This window comes from Pseudopodoces humilis, chromosome 16 (assembly GCF_049639895.1).
Source record: "Pseudopodoces humilis isolate 2021_Gansu_Grassland_sample_001 chromosome 16, ASM4963989v1, whole genome shotgun sequence".
NCBI classification, from domain to species: Eukaryota; Metazoa; Chordata; class Aves; order Passeriformes; family Paridae; genus Pseudopodoces; species Pseudopodoces humilis.
The window spans coordinates 15,867,633-15,882,829 of record NC_142215.1 but is presented as its reverse complement, the minus strand read 5'-3'; the positions used below and the strand labels follow the sequence as shown (position 1 = coordinate 15,882,829).

At 39.2% G+C, this 15,197-nt stretch overlaps 1 protein-coding gene across 2 annotated transcripts in view; it reads left to right on the top strand.

Annotated features, from left to right (window-relative positions):
- Nucleotides 1-15,197, top strand: part of RORA (RAR related orphan receptor A) — a 355,366-nt gene that overhangs the window by 243,342 nt on the left and 96,827 nt on the right. For both annotated transcript variants that reach the window (XM_088062929.1, XM_088062928.1), the window contains exon 3: nucleotides 97-126. In XM_088062929.1, coding sequence (XP_087919055.1) covers nucleotides 97-126 — 30 coding nt within the window. The remainder of the gene's footprint in view (nucleotides 1-96; nucleotides 127-15,197) is intronic.

Genomic DNA, 15,197 nt, shown 5'->3' with positions numbered 1-15,197 from the left:
TGTGTGTCTGATAAAATACATTAATGATGAATTATATGTCAAAAGAATTTACTCAGTGGTTGCTTTGCTAACACTGGTGTCGTTTCTTCCCTATAGGTATTTCTGTAACAAAGAAGACTCATACATGTAAGTAATATCTTTTGATTTGGCCTTCTCTCACAAATGGAATTCCTGTTATGCTGTGCTGTGATGCTCAGGCTAATTGGTGTTAGTCTGGCCTGAGAAAGCTCCATTTTAAAAATTCTGGTATTTTTTCTGCCTTAGGGGTTTCAGCCCTCACCCAAAGTGTTGTTGGATGTACAATGTGTGTGTGTATATGTGGTACTCACATATCTGTGAAGTCAGAGGGCAGAAAAAGAAAGTTGTGAGGAAAGGCAGAATTCCTTAATGTACTATATCTACCTTACAACAGGCTGATAATTAACATATGCAGAAAATACAGGTGAGAAGAATGATTATTTTTATGTCTGTTATATATGCAGTATGATTCAAATCAAAATAATTTGATTGTACATCTTCTGTCCCTTCTTATGCACTGATCTATAAAATAAATCATTCTCTGCTTGTGCTTAAGGAACTCAATGAAAAAGTGAAGGTTCTTGTTTTGCTCTCAACCACATGAGCTAGCAGCCCCCATAAGTGGTGACCTTGGAAATGGCTGTGGATGTGTGCATATACATTTATTCCAAATCCTCTTCAAAGACATCATTTCTGGGGATCAACTCTTATCTACCCTGCAGGGAGCTTGAAGCACAATTCTGAAAAAATACTGGGATAAGTAGCTGAAGGGGTATGTTGAGGTTCTTCAGATACTGTGGAGGTTTGGAAATCTGGTAGTGCAAGAATTGTACTTGCCCAGGATCTGAAGCAGGAGTAGGCTAAAACTGAGGCTATTACACTCATGAAAACCCTCTTACAAAACAGGTGCTAAGCTGCTCAAAATTTACAAATATATATGCATTTTATGCATTTTGAAGTATTTATACCACAGCTTCTAGGGTGTCGTAAAGTGTCTTTACATGGCTTTCATTCTTATTTCATTCCTGGTTTTATAATACTCATAGAGTGAAAAATCTGACTTGAGATGATGAATTCTCACTGTGTAGAGTTAAAAAGCAGATTTGAGAATTTCATATGAGAAGCTGATTAGTGTGAGTGTTGAAACAAATTTTAAATATCTCAAACTTTTAGAGCATGATGGTCCTCCTTTGCTTGGGTGGGTTTGCTGCTTAATGCAGTCTGAGGGCTAGACCCTCTTTGGCTGAATGATGGTTTTGTTTAACTTAATGAAAACTACAAGGCAGGCAGCTGAGGGCAGAACTTGACCCTGGTATTTTTGGTGAATGTTTGAGCTCATGCTGACTGGGATTGACAGCACAGGATGCTGATGTGCTCCATGTACCCACAGAACAGTGTCCAGCTTCCTTGCACTGTCACTGTTGGACACAAAATGAATCACACGGACGCAGTCCGAGGTGTGGTGAAAGAAAGAGCAAACTTTATTTTTTCTTTCAGTATTTATAGGTTTCTGACCATGACCAGGGATTGGATAGTCAGGTTAACACCTCCCCAACTGCACTGGCCATGAGAGATGTCCATCAAAAGGCATATCTTTAATGAAATGTATAAACACCTATGTTTATAGTTACTTTCCTGGGAAAGTGGCTAGAACTTGTAGAAAAACAATATTGAGGGCCTGATTCTCAGGGTGACATTGCACAGCCTTGCCCCTGGGGTTGGCCCTGGCATGGGGCCACCCCCTCTCTAGAGGTGCTGAGTAGCTGGTGTTTGTGCCAGCGCAGTCCTGGGCTCCCCTGTGCACAGGTCAGTGGTAGTTTGTAACACACCCCTGGGAATCAGCCAAAAGCACCCTGGCTTTTGTACAGCAGTGCCATGAGCTGACCCACAGAGCCACAGCTCCAGCTCCAGTACTGGGAATATTGAAGGGAAGATTAGGTAGTGACCACAGACCTAAAGAGCACAGGAAACAGGGTCCTCAGCCACGCCAGACTGGTGCAATATTGTCACCATGTATCTCAGCTGAAGCTGTTTCAGGCCTGTGATGAAAAAAAGATGTGTTTCTCAGCTGTGAGAGATGATTAGTGCTGCTCACCATACAAGGCCTTTCATCTAGTTCAAACAGAAATTAGGGTTCCAGTGTCTTTCATGTTGAGAACTCTGCGCTTTTCTAAGAGAACTGTCAAAGAGTAGTTCCCCGATTTGTTAATCAGTTGTCATGCAATTGCTGAAGCATGAATAGAAAAGTTGCCTGAATAACGGGAAGATAAGCTTGCCCATTAAGAAGGGATTAAAATAGAAGGAGCAATAGGCTGTAATTGGCATGATGAAAATGTGAGCTACATTTGCTAGCAAATATGTATGAGGTTTCATTCTGTTTTGGTTTAAGTTATTTTATAATTCATTCCTGTTATGACAAATTCTCATAGAGTAGGAATGGATGTAAACTGTGCATCTTTGGTATTTTGGCATCATGCACAGTAAGCTTTTTTCTCCCTTTTTGCCTAGAATTAGGTTTTTTAATTGAATAGAAAAAGTAGCCAATAAAATTCAAGTTTTGGAATGAGTTAGAAAAAGATCATTTAATATAAATATCTAATTACAAAGTCTGAGTTGTTAACAACTACAAATGACAGAGTTTGTGCACCAATATATGATCTAGAATTTGCCCATCATTTTGTATCAGTATAAATACTTTGTCCAGACAAAATTATGTAGAGTAATATTTCTGCAAAGAAATTTCAAAAAACATTCTAGCAAACCCTTTGTGTAGTGTATATACATTACACTGTAATGTATTGTATACATTGCCTGCTCTGATCTTTAGAAAAATGGAGGAAATTGTCTTATTCCAAATTTATGATGTGTGGTATATGAGGGTGTTGACTGACTATAAACTACCACTTATTTCTAACGACCTTTAATTTAATTAGGGAGAAAGAAGTGGAGTGGAGAAAATGAGTGGAAAAGAAGAAAGAAATTAGGGGAGGAAAAGAAAAATTTTTAACATAATACCAGAAAGTTTGATACATGATGCATTTCAAACATCAGATTAATCCTTTTCAGACTTCACCCTAACAGCTGTTTTAATTGTGCAGGTTTTGAAATTGTTGGAGGTCTGTCTCCAGTACTTAATTTTTCCTGGGTTTATTGTTTGAGGGTCTAGGTACATTTTATCCCCTTCTTGACACTAGTCTGTGACAAAAGTGTCCTGTCAGGTGAAATGGAACTCCTGTGATGATGCAGGTGCTCAGGTAGCTCTGAGTCTAACAGTAGCTTAATATTCGTACGTATGCAATATAGTAGTGCTGAAGAAATGCAGGTCTTTCATAATTTAACTATCTGAAACCTGAGAGATTTTTATCCTTTTTTAGGCAACTGATTTTATCCAAGTATTCTGCTTCATTGGTGCTTCTCCACATTTTCACTTTATCACAGTTTAAATGTTGCAAAATGTGACACTTTTAAACAGGGAGTGCAATAATCTTCCAAGGAGCACTAAGGGAATAAATGTTATCCACCTCAAAATGCCCTTCTTTGCTCAGTTCAAGTTTAAGATTAAACAGACTTTTGAAGAAAAAATTCATGCCTTCTGTCTGTTTGTAGAATTATTCTCTTGAGCTCACATGGCTATTTGTAGGTTAACCATCACTTTAGATAAGCTGTTTTCTGTCGGATGGTAGAGGACAAGTCCTGTCTCATCTTCCATACAAAGTGGGACTTCTGGTCTTTCAGTTCTTTTTTGACTCGAGAAAGACATGACAGACATTTAGATTCTTTTCTGATCATTTGACTGGCAGTCATGTTTGTAAAACAACCTTCTTCCTGCCATGTCTCATGCTCTGAATAGGAAAATACTCCAAGTGAATTGTAACTTTGCACAAGTTCACCCTTTTTGCAAATTCAAAAAGGCATCGTTGTATCAGTGATGATAAAAGTCTGAAATTCTGGGAAATAGAAGGCTGCAAAGGACCTGGTGTTTAATACTGACTGACTGGGCTTTAGGCTGAGCCTTTAGGCTTGCATGTGCAGTATTTGGTTTCTGGCATTTATTTCTTGCCACACTTCATGTAATTAGTTTCATGGCCTCCACAGTGTGGATCATGGCTTTTCTGAGCTGAGGACACAAGTGACAATTGCTTCATTCATTTAGACTAACTTGTCACCATTTGGAGAGAAAGAGCATGTTTCTTCTTGTGATTTATCAAGATATTTAAATTGAAGGAATTTTTCTTAAACAATTATGTCAGTAGGCATCTCTGTATGACTTCCTTAATTTTGGGTGAACTGTTCCATACTTAAACTGAAATTATCCTTTCAGCTAATTTCTGGCAGATAAGAAGTGTTTCCAAAGCTAGGTGCTGATTTTAATGACGTGAGCTCCTGCTGAAAAACTAAGTGGAAACTGTGTGCTTTTAATTTTTACCACTAGATAAAACCATTTGCATGAAGAACTGGCAACCTTGTTGGCAAAGGGTAGAAATAAGCCCATCCCTTCCACTAAAGAGCTGGGAAGTTGGGAGTGACAGAGTTTAGGTGTCCCCACAGCTGCCCATTGTCCTGACAAGCTCTGAGCCTTTGCCTGGACCTTGGAGTGCTGTGCCTGCATTGCTGCTACAGCACAATGAGCCAAAAAAAGGGAATATCTTGTTCATGGACTCAAAGGCACACTCTTAACTGTCCTGGGCAGAGATCCATTCCTGCACCATGGCCTTCCCATCACTGACTCTAAATAAGCAGTTGCTAGGAGGAGCACACTGCTTGTTAAAATGAAGAGGTAGATTTGGGGCAGAAGTCAGCTCTTCAGCTTCTCAGATATCCAACTATTCTAGAATTGTTTTTCACCAAAGTTCTACAAGCATATATTAATGTTTGCAACTTAATGGAACCCAGGACCCCAATTTCTCTTCTCTGATTTTACTTTCTATATTGTATTTACTGCCACTGCTAAAAATTTCTCAGTGTTTGCTAGTTATTTTGTTTGAAAGTCCCTGTGATTTTCTTTTTTCTGATCTGATTTATAATTGCTTATCTACTGTGCATTGTACTGTCGACTTCACCTCATGTGTTTCATGTGCAGACTAAAGTAAGTAAATGATACTTTTCCCTCACAAAACAGGAGCCTACAGAATACTGATGGTTAACGGGATCTGCTGTTAGCACCAAGGCCTAAAGAGAACAGGTGAAAACTAAACCCTGTCCCCTGAGGCCAATAAAATAGCTGTTTGGTCCCCTGTGTGTAACCTCCTAATAACTTTACTGGGCAGCCTTAAGATCCCTTGGGAGCTTCTCTGCAAGAGCATTCCCTCTCTTTGTTCAGATTGCTTATTAAAAATGATTTTATAATGAAGTTGCCTCAAATAGCTGCTACTTTCCTGCTTGTCCTTGAAGCACTGTTTGCCCTGATGAAGAATCTGAAGACAGCTATCTAGGGCTGTTCTCTTGTTCAAAACTTTTACTGAACTACTGCTACACTTTTTACTTTTATTTCTTTTTTCTTTTTTTTTTTTAACTTCCGTGATGTGAGCCGAAGGAAGCCTCTTCATCAACAACTCAGCTTTGTGCCTTTAATTCTCCTTTGAGGCCATCCCTGTGGAAAGTTTGGTTTGGTTGCCACACAAAACACTGTGTCAGTGACTTGTTTGCTGCCTGAGAGAGAATGAACATTGCCCTCTTTTTGTGTGGCTAAATTGTTGAGTACAGGGACAAGACGGAGGCATTGTCAAATAATGAGGAGAGGAGGGGATATTTTTAAAGTCAGAAAGTGTTTCTGGTTGGCTTGGGAGAAAGAGTACACAGGATGGCAATGGGTAAGGATGTGTGACATCCATGACATGACTGTAGGTGAAATCTGTGGATGATCTGGTTCTTCCTGGCAGTTCTGCACCAGTGGAATATTTTCTCTGTAAAAGTTCCAACCTTTGTGAGAGAAACCAGCCCCTTTACCCATGTGGAAACAGCCATGGGTAAAGTGTCAAAAGAATTTTTATTAATGTATGTTTTGTGTCCTCACAGAATAACCTGTGACCTCAGAGCTGAGACAAACCTTTTGCCTCTAACGTTCTCTTAGCTGCCCAAAAAGCTTGGCTTGTGCGTGGGCCCCAACCCTTGGCACACTTGGAAGGAACATTTCCTTTTCTCTAAGGCTGACAGAACAGGCAATTAAATGCACTGCCCTGGAAGTACCATGGGGAGCTGTGACTATTAGCTGTGCTTGAAGATAATATCAGGACTCTTCTCTGGTTCTGTTCTGAGTATATGGAGCACCATCTATCTATTTGGGGTTTTTGGTTGTAACCATTATTTATGGGCTTACTTTACTGTGAATTTTCTGGTAAATACCCTCATATAGGTTTTTGGTGCCTTTAATAATGAAGTAGTATGCAAACCAGAGCAAGGGAAAAACAGCAAACAAATCGAGAAGTAATTTTAACAAATGAAGACTCATAAGTATTTGCAAAATGTTAACAATCCAGTATGAAAATTTATGTGTCTGTGTATGTTGGATTATAGATCAGATACTTCTAAATTGCAAATCAATATATTCTAGTTCTGATCACACTTAATTTCTTTTCTGCTCACTCTTGTGGGAGCAGACAAGATGGAGAGAGACATTCTCTTTAATGTTTAAAAAATATTTGGAGGCCCATGTTCTAAGGAATGATGAAGTGTTAGGAGAGCATTAAGGGGTTTCTGACATTAGAGAGCTAAATTCTGCTAGTGTGGTTGATGGATATTAAAAGATTGTGGACATGACTCAAAAATAAATTTGAACTGCTTGTGGATGCAGGCAGTAAATACATTGGGAATGTCTGTGGTGTTCTCTTATGCCAAAGTATTGCTTTATAATTTCACAGAAGTTGCTCTTGCATGTTTTGTAGCCTTCTTTTTTCTGTGTATTAGTTCCTAAGCCATCTGATGTAGGTAATAGTAAATGAAGTCATGAACACCTCCTGCAGTGCAATGTACTTTAACATGGAAAGTGTAGAACTGCTCTGAATCCTATTGCAGCTGCTTCAGCAAGTCCTGTTGGCTGAAACATGCTTTCATCAGCCTCCTACCATTGCCTTTTTTTTTGTTTTTAAAATCTTCTGTCTTTCAGAATCTCTTTAGAACTCTTGCAGCTGTTACATGAAGTTAATGTTTCCAGCTTGATAAGAACAGCTGTCCACAGTTCTGGTGTGTTCATTTGTTATAGAAGAGAACTGTGTTATGGGCTGAATCTAAGCTTAAAAATATCTGATATTCTTCTCATTCTAAGACTTCAATCCAGCTCTGAGAGCAGTAGGAGTTGTTCTTTGCACAGTCATTAAGTTAATTTTTTTTTTAATTTTTTGAGTGTCTTGGGCCTCTGTCAGAAAACTGACAGATGAGACTTCTCCAAATCTACTTTTGCATTCTGCATATTTTTCAATGCAAACAATGTGAAAGCAAATGGGAAGTGTTACTGCTTATGACTTTCTTCTTTAATATATGGGTTGCATATTTTGGCTCTGAATAGTCTAACTCTAGCCAGCTCTAACTATGCTTACAGGGAAATACTTCTGACTACATCCCTTGCAATAGCTCCCTAAGAAATAATTGTACTTTCTAAACAAGACTTGTGCAAGACTCATTTGGTTTGATTTGAACAGCTCCTTGAAGTCACCTCAATCTTTATAGAAAGGTGAATCTTTGTGAATGGATTGCCACCAAATACAGCAAAGTGTTGGGATTAAATTGCGGTTAAAATCAGGATTAAAACACGATCTTCATACCAGTTGTTCAAACATTTCAAGTCCAAGTGGATTTTTTTTTTCTATGGATGTATTGCTGCTACCTGTTTTCACGCTTTGAGAAGAATCTGTGGAGTTTTCTGCTTACATTCATTTCACTTCACAGCATTGTTTATAGCACAATGCTTCATTGTTTTGTAGTAAGGCTGAATTCTAATGATTCTAAAGCAAGCTCAGTCATAGGGACTTCTCCAAGGTTGGTATCTGAACCAAAAAAAGCACATTTTATTATCTGAATTTTGAAACCAGGGACTGATTCCATCATCTCTAATAGACTCATTTATTTGACAGTGCATTGCTAGACTTGAGCACTTGCCATCCTGACACAACTATTGAACCTGAAAAGGGCTCTTTAATGTATGTTGATAGCTAAGCTTAATAAGGACTGTGAAAATATTGGAAGTTTTGCAGCCTTTCTCTAAGCACATCAACCTAGAATTATTTAAATGTTGACCCAGCTGGGAGCACAGTCTGATGCAGACAGTAACTAAGACAGCTCCTTATATAAGGCAGATCAGGTAATCACTTCAACTCCTAATGAGGAGTTTGTTCTTAATGTTATGACCAAACAACGATGATATTTGTAAAGCTTCTCATTTAAATATAGTTTTTCTGGTCAGGTTTTTCTCCCTATAAGTCTCCTAATGCGATGAAGTACGAAGGACAAGAAGTTGCAAAGGGCAATGTGGGTCAGTCTAAAGAGCTAAACTTTGCAGCTGAAAGGGAACAGAAATGGATCAACCAAAAGTCAAATAGAATCTTGAGGGAATTTGGGATACAGAATACTGAATTTCCTCCTTAAAATTCAACTTCTCAACTTTATTCCTTTTGTTTTCAGAACACTTGAATAGTTTTGAGCTATATTGCCAAAATGCTACGTCTTTGTGTATATTACTTATCTGGGGGGAGTAGGAGACCAAGGAGGGACAACTGTGCACGCAGCATTTCAGAAATCTTGCTAGACATGAGTTACAGTTAGGAGTACAGGTGATTTTTGAGGTTTACATGGATCAAACCATAGTGACAGATACTTTGGTTTGAGTGTGAGTTCTTAAATGTCAGCTGCATTTGTAATTTGCACGAGGGGTGGGAAGATGGTCATCTGCTTACCCAAACCATGCCCACACACAAATTAATTCTGCAGAATCCTTCATTAAACTGAAAGACTCAGGAAAAACGTTGCCCGGTGTTAGTTTGATATAGAGGAATAATTGAATGTTCTCTTGTGTGTTAGTAGTTGTGTTCCAGTTGAAAACATGAGAAAAAATGCAGCGCATTCACAATAAGGCAAAATAACACCATTTCTCTGTAATGCCAAAATTACTTTGAATTAATTGTACATTCACTACAAAAGAATAGTTAAAATATGTGTGCTCTGGCACATACTGATGATGTGCTGATTAGTGCACATTGAAATGAGCATCACAGTATTGAAATAATCTTTTTTCTACATATGTTTATGCAGGGAAGGAGAGAGAAGAGACTATGTCAGTAGCAAAATTCCATCCTCCAGTGTGAATACCTTTGAATTGAGTGTAAATATCCATTGCCACTTTATCTCTTGCTTTTAAAACACATGGTAGTAGAACTTTGATTTGGTCTTTAACCCCACTGCAGTCACCTTGCCTTAAATTATGTTATTGTCTGGGTTTGGATTCACAGGTCACTTGATCAAAGGAAGAGATCTCACCTAAATAGAAGTTACTGTTTCAAGGGATTGCATATGGGACTTTGGGAAGTTTCTTTTCTTAACCTTACTGTCATTAGTGGTTAGATTCTCATATTGAACTAGAAAAGAACCTTCAACAAGTTATTGTAAAGAAAATATGAAGTGAATTAAATAGGAAGCCTTGACCAAGGGGATGACAACTTGGCTGGAAAAACAAAACTTGTAAGGCATTTTTGTTATCTGGCTTAGCTTCCCCTGTGTGTGAGAGGTTTTTGTTTAAAGTGAGCACAGACTATCAGTTGTGGGGTGCAGCCCTGTCACTTGCTGTACAACAGACTAGGCACACCCTCAAAGCAAAGCAATTTCCTCTTTCTCTCTCTCTTTTTATTTCTTTTTTTTGAGGTGTTTATCACCAACTTCAAAAGCCAGTTCACAAGAGTGGTGGTGTTCTTGCAGTTTTTTGGAAATTCAAACAAGGCTTTATTTAATCTCTGTGTAACAGAGGTAGGGAAACCTCTGGTTTCAGAAAGCCACTACATAACCAAAGGCATTTAGTGATTTCCTCTTAGATAAAGGCATCAGTTGATAACCATCCTTCTCACCAGTGTTTGTCTGAAGAACTCTTTCTTTATCTTTGTTATGTTACCTAACTGATATGGAGATGTGATACTTGCTGGCTGTAAAGGCAAGTTCTGCAGATAAGGCAAGTTTCCTGTTTAAAGTCCTCACATTTCTTTTGCTCTCACTCTTTTTCCTTTTCCCTGCCTATATTGGTGGCTTAGTCCAAAGTTACGGTCCTTGAAGTAAAGGTGGAAGTAAAGAGGTCATTCAAAAAGATGATTTTACATGCTGTTTGAGGACATAAGGGTACTAAAGGATGGCTGAAAATAATTTTCCTGTTAGGCAGAGCTTTAGATATTTCAAAAAATATTTCACTGAAAGTCTCCATTTTTTCCTGCAGTTTTCAGAGGGGAGGTAAGAAAAGCCCTTGTTAACTCAGAGCAGGGTGTGTTGTCCTTCATGTGGGATGGTGGTGGCATGACTTTAAGAGCCGACCTAGAAATGAGGCAGTTCAGGTACTTCAACCTTAAATTTCCACGTCCTGTCAACAGGACTTCACCACCTCACTGTCAGCTGTTTTGAGAGTACATTTTAGCATGAAATCCTGTCTTTAGAAGCAGTAATGCAAATTTCTCTGGAACATTTTGTCTTTGAGAAGCCAGAAATGTTGACACCAAAAAATCCCTGTTCTAACAGGGAACCTTTTAAAAGAGAGAGACAGAGAACCTTAACTTCAAACAATTTTGGGAAGTTATTATTATTCTTTGTGAAAGTAATACCTGGCAACCCCTGTTTACAAAAGAAATTCCCTTTTCTGTGGGTTCATTTGCTGCTTTTCACTGATATTGGAGGGAAGGTTTTCTGACAGCATTGCAGATGGGAACCCAGCACCTGCTTTATAAACAAACTGCTTTCCTCACTCTGGATTAAATCAGCAGTGGAACTTGGGGTCCAACCTAGCAAGTGGTTTTGTGTTCTAATAAGTGCACACTGGGAAGGTTTACATGTAACTGCTTATTTCCATTTCTCAAGATCCTGAAATCACAAAGCTGAGCAGTTCAGTGTGATGGATCTTTTAGTGTGTGTTCTGCACAAGCAGAAAAGACTCTGCATATCTGGTGTGGGTATAGGTTGTCCAGTAAATCCTATTTTTTCTGTTGTGTCAAATTTGGCTTGTATGTTCCAAATGACTACATGGCACTGGCATAGGAGCCTCCACAAAGTTTCTCTCCAAATCAGACTTGGTAGTGCTCGTTTTGTCAACCAAAAGGTCTGTTCAGCAGGTAGGAAGAGAAATGGAAGCTTCATCTGAAGTAGGGGATCAAACTGTGTTTAAAGGAAAGACCACAGAGCTGAATGATGGCAGTTTTCATATTTGATCCATTAAATCTCTGAAATTTCTGTTTGATTCCAGTGAGATTGTAACACATCACACTTCTACTTCCATGCATCAAGATAAGCATGCCCAGATTATAAAATTAGAATATGAGTTCCTAGCCTCTTTCAAAAGAGCATTTCTAAGATAGTCCAAGAATCTCTATGCAACAGCAGCTACCAACTGAAATCTGACGCTCTCTGTGCTCTGAACATATCATATTCATAAAAACAAGATTTTTCTTTTTACTAGAAGCCTTCACTCCTTTAATTGTTGCACTCTTCATTTTCCTCACAAAACTTTTTCCCCCAGGGACATGATCAAAGGACAGGTGCAGTGACATTAAAAAAATGGGAAAGTTGTGTATCTTTTGGAATCAGTAGAAAAGCTGCCCTTGGCTTTAGAGCCAGAAGAGCCACTTCAGAGCCACTTTGTTCACTGTCAAGTGCTATAGCTTATCCTTTATTCCCACAGTGCTACAGCATACTATATTTAGTTGTTGTTCACTCTATTATAAAAGTATTAATTTTGATAAGGAAAGAAACTAGGATCTTATCAGACTATTTGTCAGTAAAGTTGGGGTAATGGAGTTCTCCCAAACTGCCTTCTCTGTGTTCTCTTTGCTTTGTGTTATCAAATGCAGCACTCTTCAAAAAAGTATCTTTATTCCTCATTTTAAAAGAAGTAACAATAATTCAATGAGCTGTTCTATTTAACACTTCATTGATTATTTAATACAAATGTGAATTCTAAGCTACTTGATTTTTAGTGCATTTTTGTCAGATAATTTTTTTTAATTTACGTTTTGGTGCTTCGTGCTGGGAAAACTGTATTTCATTTCATTTCTAACCATGTGTTTTCATAGAAACAAACCATCTAGAACACATTGTATTTCTATGAAAACACAAGCTTATTAAATGTCAAACAGTTTATGTTTTCCTGGCAGTCATCTTGAAATTGGCGCATTTGCTGTGTCAGTGTTCTATGATGTAGGTTTAAAACTGTCTCACTGTCAATGTTCAGACATTAAAAGGTCTGAAGTCTCACACATGGAGGAGGAGGAATTAGGATCTTGTCAATGAGCAGGTGGTGATAATTTAGGCACGTTTGTTTGAGGTTTGTATTAAGTTAATAGAAACTCTCTAGTCTGAGTATCCTCAAATATTTAAGCTGATAAAGAGGTGGCGTCAATGTTGAAGTCAGAGTCATTTGTGCTTACAAAGGGCTGACTATAAATATCAGGGTTGCTGGTGGAACTTGAAGTGTCTTTGCACATTTAACTTTATCACTCAGCTCATGCATTGCAGAAATAGCTCTAAAGAGCAGCAGAGCTGGGAGGAGCTGCGCTCACTGCTGTGCAGCCCCTGTGCCTCTGGAGCCGGTGGGTCCTTAGGGCTGTGGGGTGAGGGCTTGAGCCCTGCTTTGCCATTTTGCAGTTAGAACTGAGGGTCCCATTCTAATGGCATGGGAAAGTCCTTTGAAAGCAAGACTGGCTCCTGGAAGAGAGAGGAGCCTCCTGGGTGAATTTCTGGCCCAGTCCCGTGTCAATGAGGAAAGGGGTGTTGGATGAGCCGTGGTTGATCAGGAAGTGATTCTGTTTTATGGACACTGCACTCACATCCCCATCTGTCACTGCTCTACTGGCAGGTGAGGTAGGCATCAGGCTGCTAAATAAAAGATGAAGGAAGCATTTGATGCATCTGGAACAAAATGCACAGGTCACAGTAAAGAGAATTTTATCTTCACTAAGATAGGAAATACTGGTACAAGAAAATCCCTTTTAGCTCTCCAGCCCCCATTATCCTTACAGTTCAAACAATACCCACAGCACTAGCGCCCCACTAAGCTTGACATTTCCAATATATGGGGATTAACAGGCAGTAAAAAGAATTCTGCATTTATCATGCTGTGCTATATTTTATAGAATAAACTGGTGTTGATTTTATGGTTGAATTCAATATGACTCTACTCAGAAATAGTTCACATGCAAAAATCTTCAGGATTAATTTATGAGTTTAGTTGCATACATTATCCTATCACATTATGCAAATAATTAGGAAGAAAATAGCTATTTAGCTTATTTATTATCTCTATAGGGAAAATGTACACATTTTATATGCATGTTTCAACTATATTTCATCTTCTTGTGATTGTGAAAAAGCCTTTAATATATTTCTTTACCATGAATTTTAAATTTCACAGTGGAATTAGCTAAATGGTTTGTTTTGCACTCTAATGGACAGGATTTAAATCCATTTTTTCACATCACGCAGGGAACGTCTTTCAATATTCTTTTGACTCTGTTCCATGCACCAAAGCCAAAGACAATTTCTCATTGTTGAAAATTGACTTTAAAGTAGTAAAGATGATCTAAGCTCCTTACTCAGAGTTTTTCTAACAGCTGTTTGTCTTTCAAACTCCTTCTGGGGCTTCACTTGCACTTGTTTGGAGTCTCACCAGGAGCTGTGAGAGAGCCCCGTGCTAGGTCAGCCCTTTGTGGCTGAGATGTGTGAGGTGATGGCTCTTCCCCTCCCAGCTCAGACCGCAGAACCTGGCTCTGCCATGGCCATGGCTCACCTGTGCCTCCCTCTGAGCTGTCCTTGCTGTGTCTCCAGCAGCTCTGCCTGTGGCTAATGACAGACACACCTGGTGACAAGCTTGATGGCTCGTGAAATCCCATGCTGCTTATTTATTGGTACGGTACAAACACAGAGCACACAGGGAATTTGTCACTTTCCAATTTCTGTGGCTGAAATGGGTGTTTGATTATCTGAAAGAGGCAGTGAATGTTTACAGAGATTTGTATAAGAGCCATTTTTCATTTCACCTTGCGGATGGACACAGTGGATTCGTGAGCCTGGCTATATTCTGCTGCAATTGCCAGTATTTTTTTTTAATGTTGACCCATGTGTGTAAGTGTCATAGGTCTTGTACTGTATATCAGAATATATCAGGTGTGTTGGTATCAAGCTGTCATTTAATTTTAAAGAAAGGATGAAACTATTTGGTGCTGAGCCATGATGTCATAAACTTTGTACTGCCTAGACTCTATATTTCTGCTGTGATTTTTTCTACATATAGTAGCAGAATAATTTTCTGATTTTTCCCCAGAATACCTTTTCTCTCTGTGTTATCTCTTATGGTAACAGTGTTACTAAAGGAAATGATGAGTTCTTAGCCTCACCCAGGAGCCAGAAGGAGATTTACTGGAGATGTATCAACATCTGTTTCTATTGATGTTGATACATGCTGTGTAAACTTCTCTGTACATGTTTACAGCTTACTCCTATCTGAACTTGGGATAAAGTGTAAAGACTCTGGAACCCTAAAGCTGTGTCTGTGTCTGCCAAGTCATGCAGATGAAGGAGAATGGCTCTAACACTGCACAACGTTTGCCCCAGAGGATCTGACATCCTCTGTTTGGGGTTGGTCTGTTTGTTTGCAGTACATTGGGTGCCGTGGCAGGAAGCCTCTTGCAGTGCATTCCATATTGTCTGGGAGGGCATCTTTCAGTCCAGTTTCCTCAGAAAGGGACCCTGTTCGCATGCCCTTGGGCCACTGATGCAAACCAAAGTGAGGGAAGTGGTGGGGACAGCTTCTACAAGCGCCCTCCTGCTCCAAACGGGAATGCTCTGGGAGACACAGACTCAAAGGATGAAAGGTCAATTTGTGTATGGGATGGAAAATCTCCTAGCCAAAGTGGTGTTTGCAGTACCAGCTCTGCTAAACCACCTTTGGCAAGTGTCCTTGCTTGCCTGTAGCCTTTATGTTCCCTCAGCATGGTCCCCGTGGCTGCTGC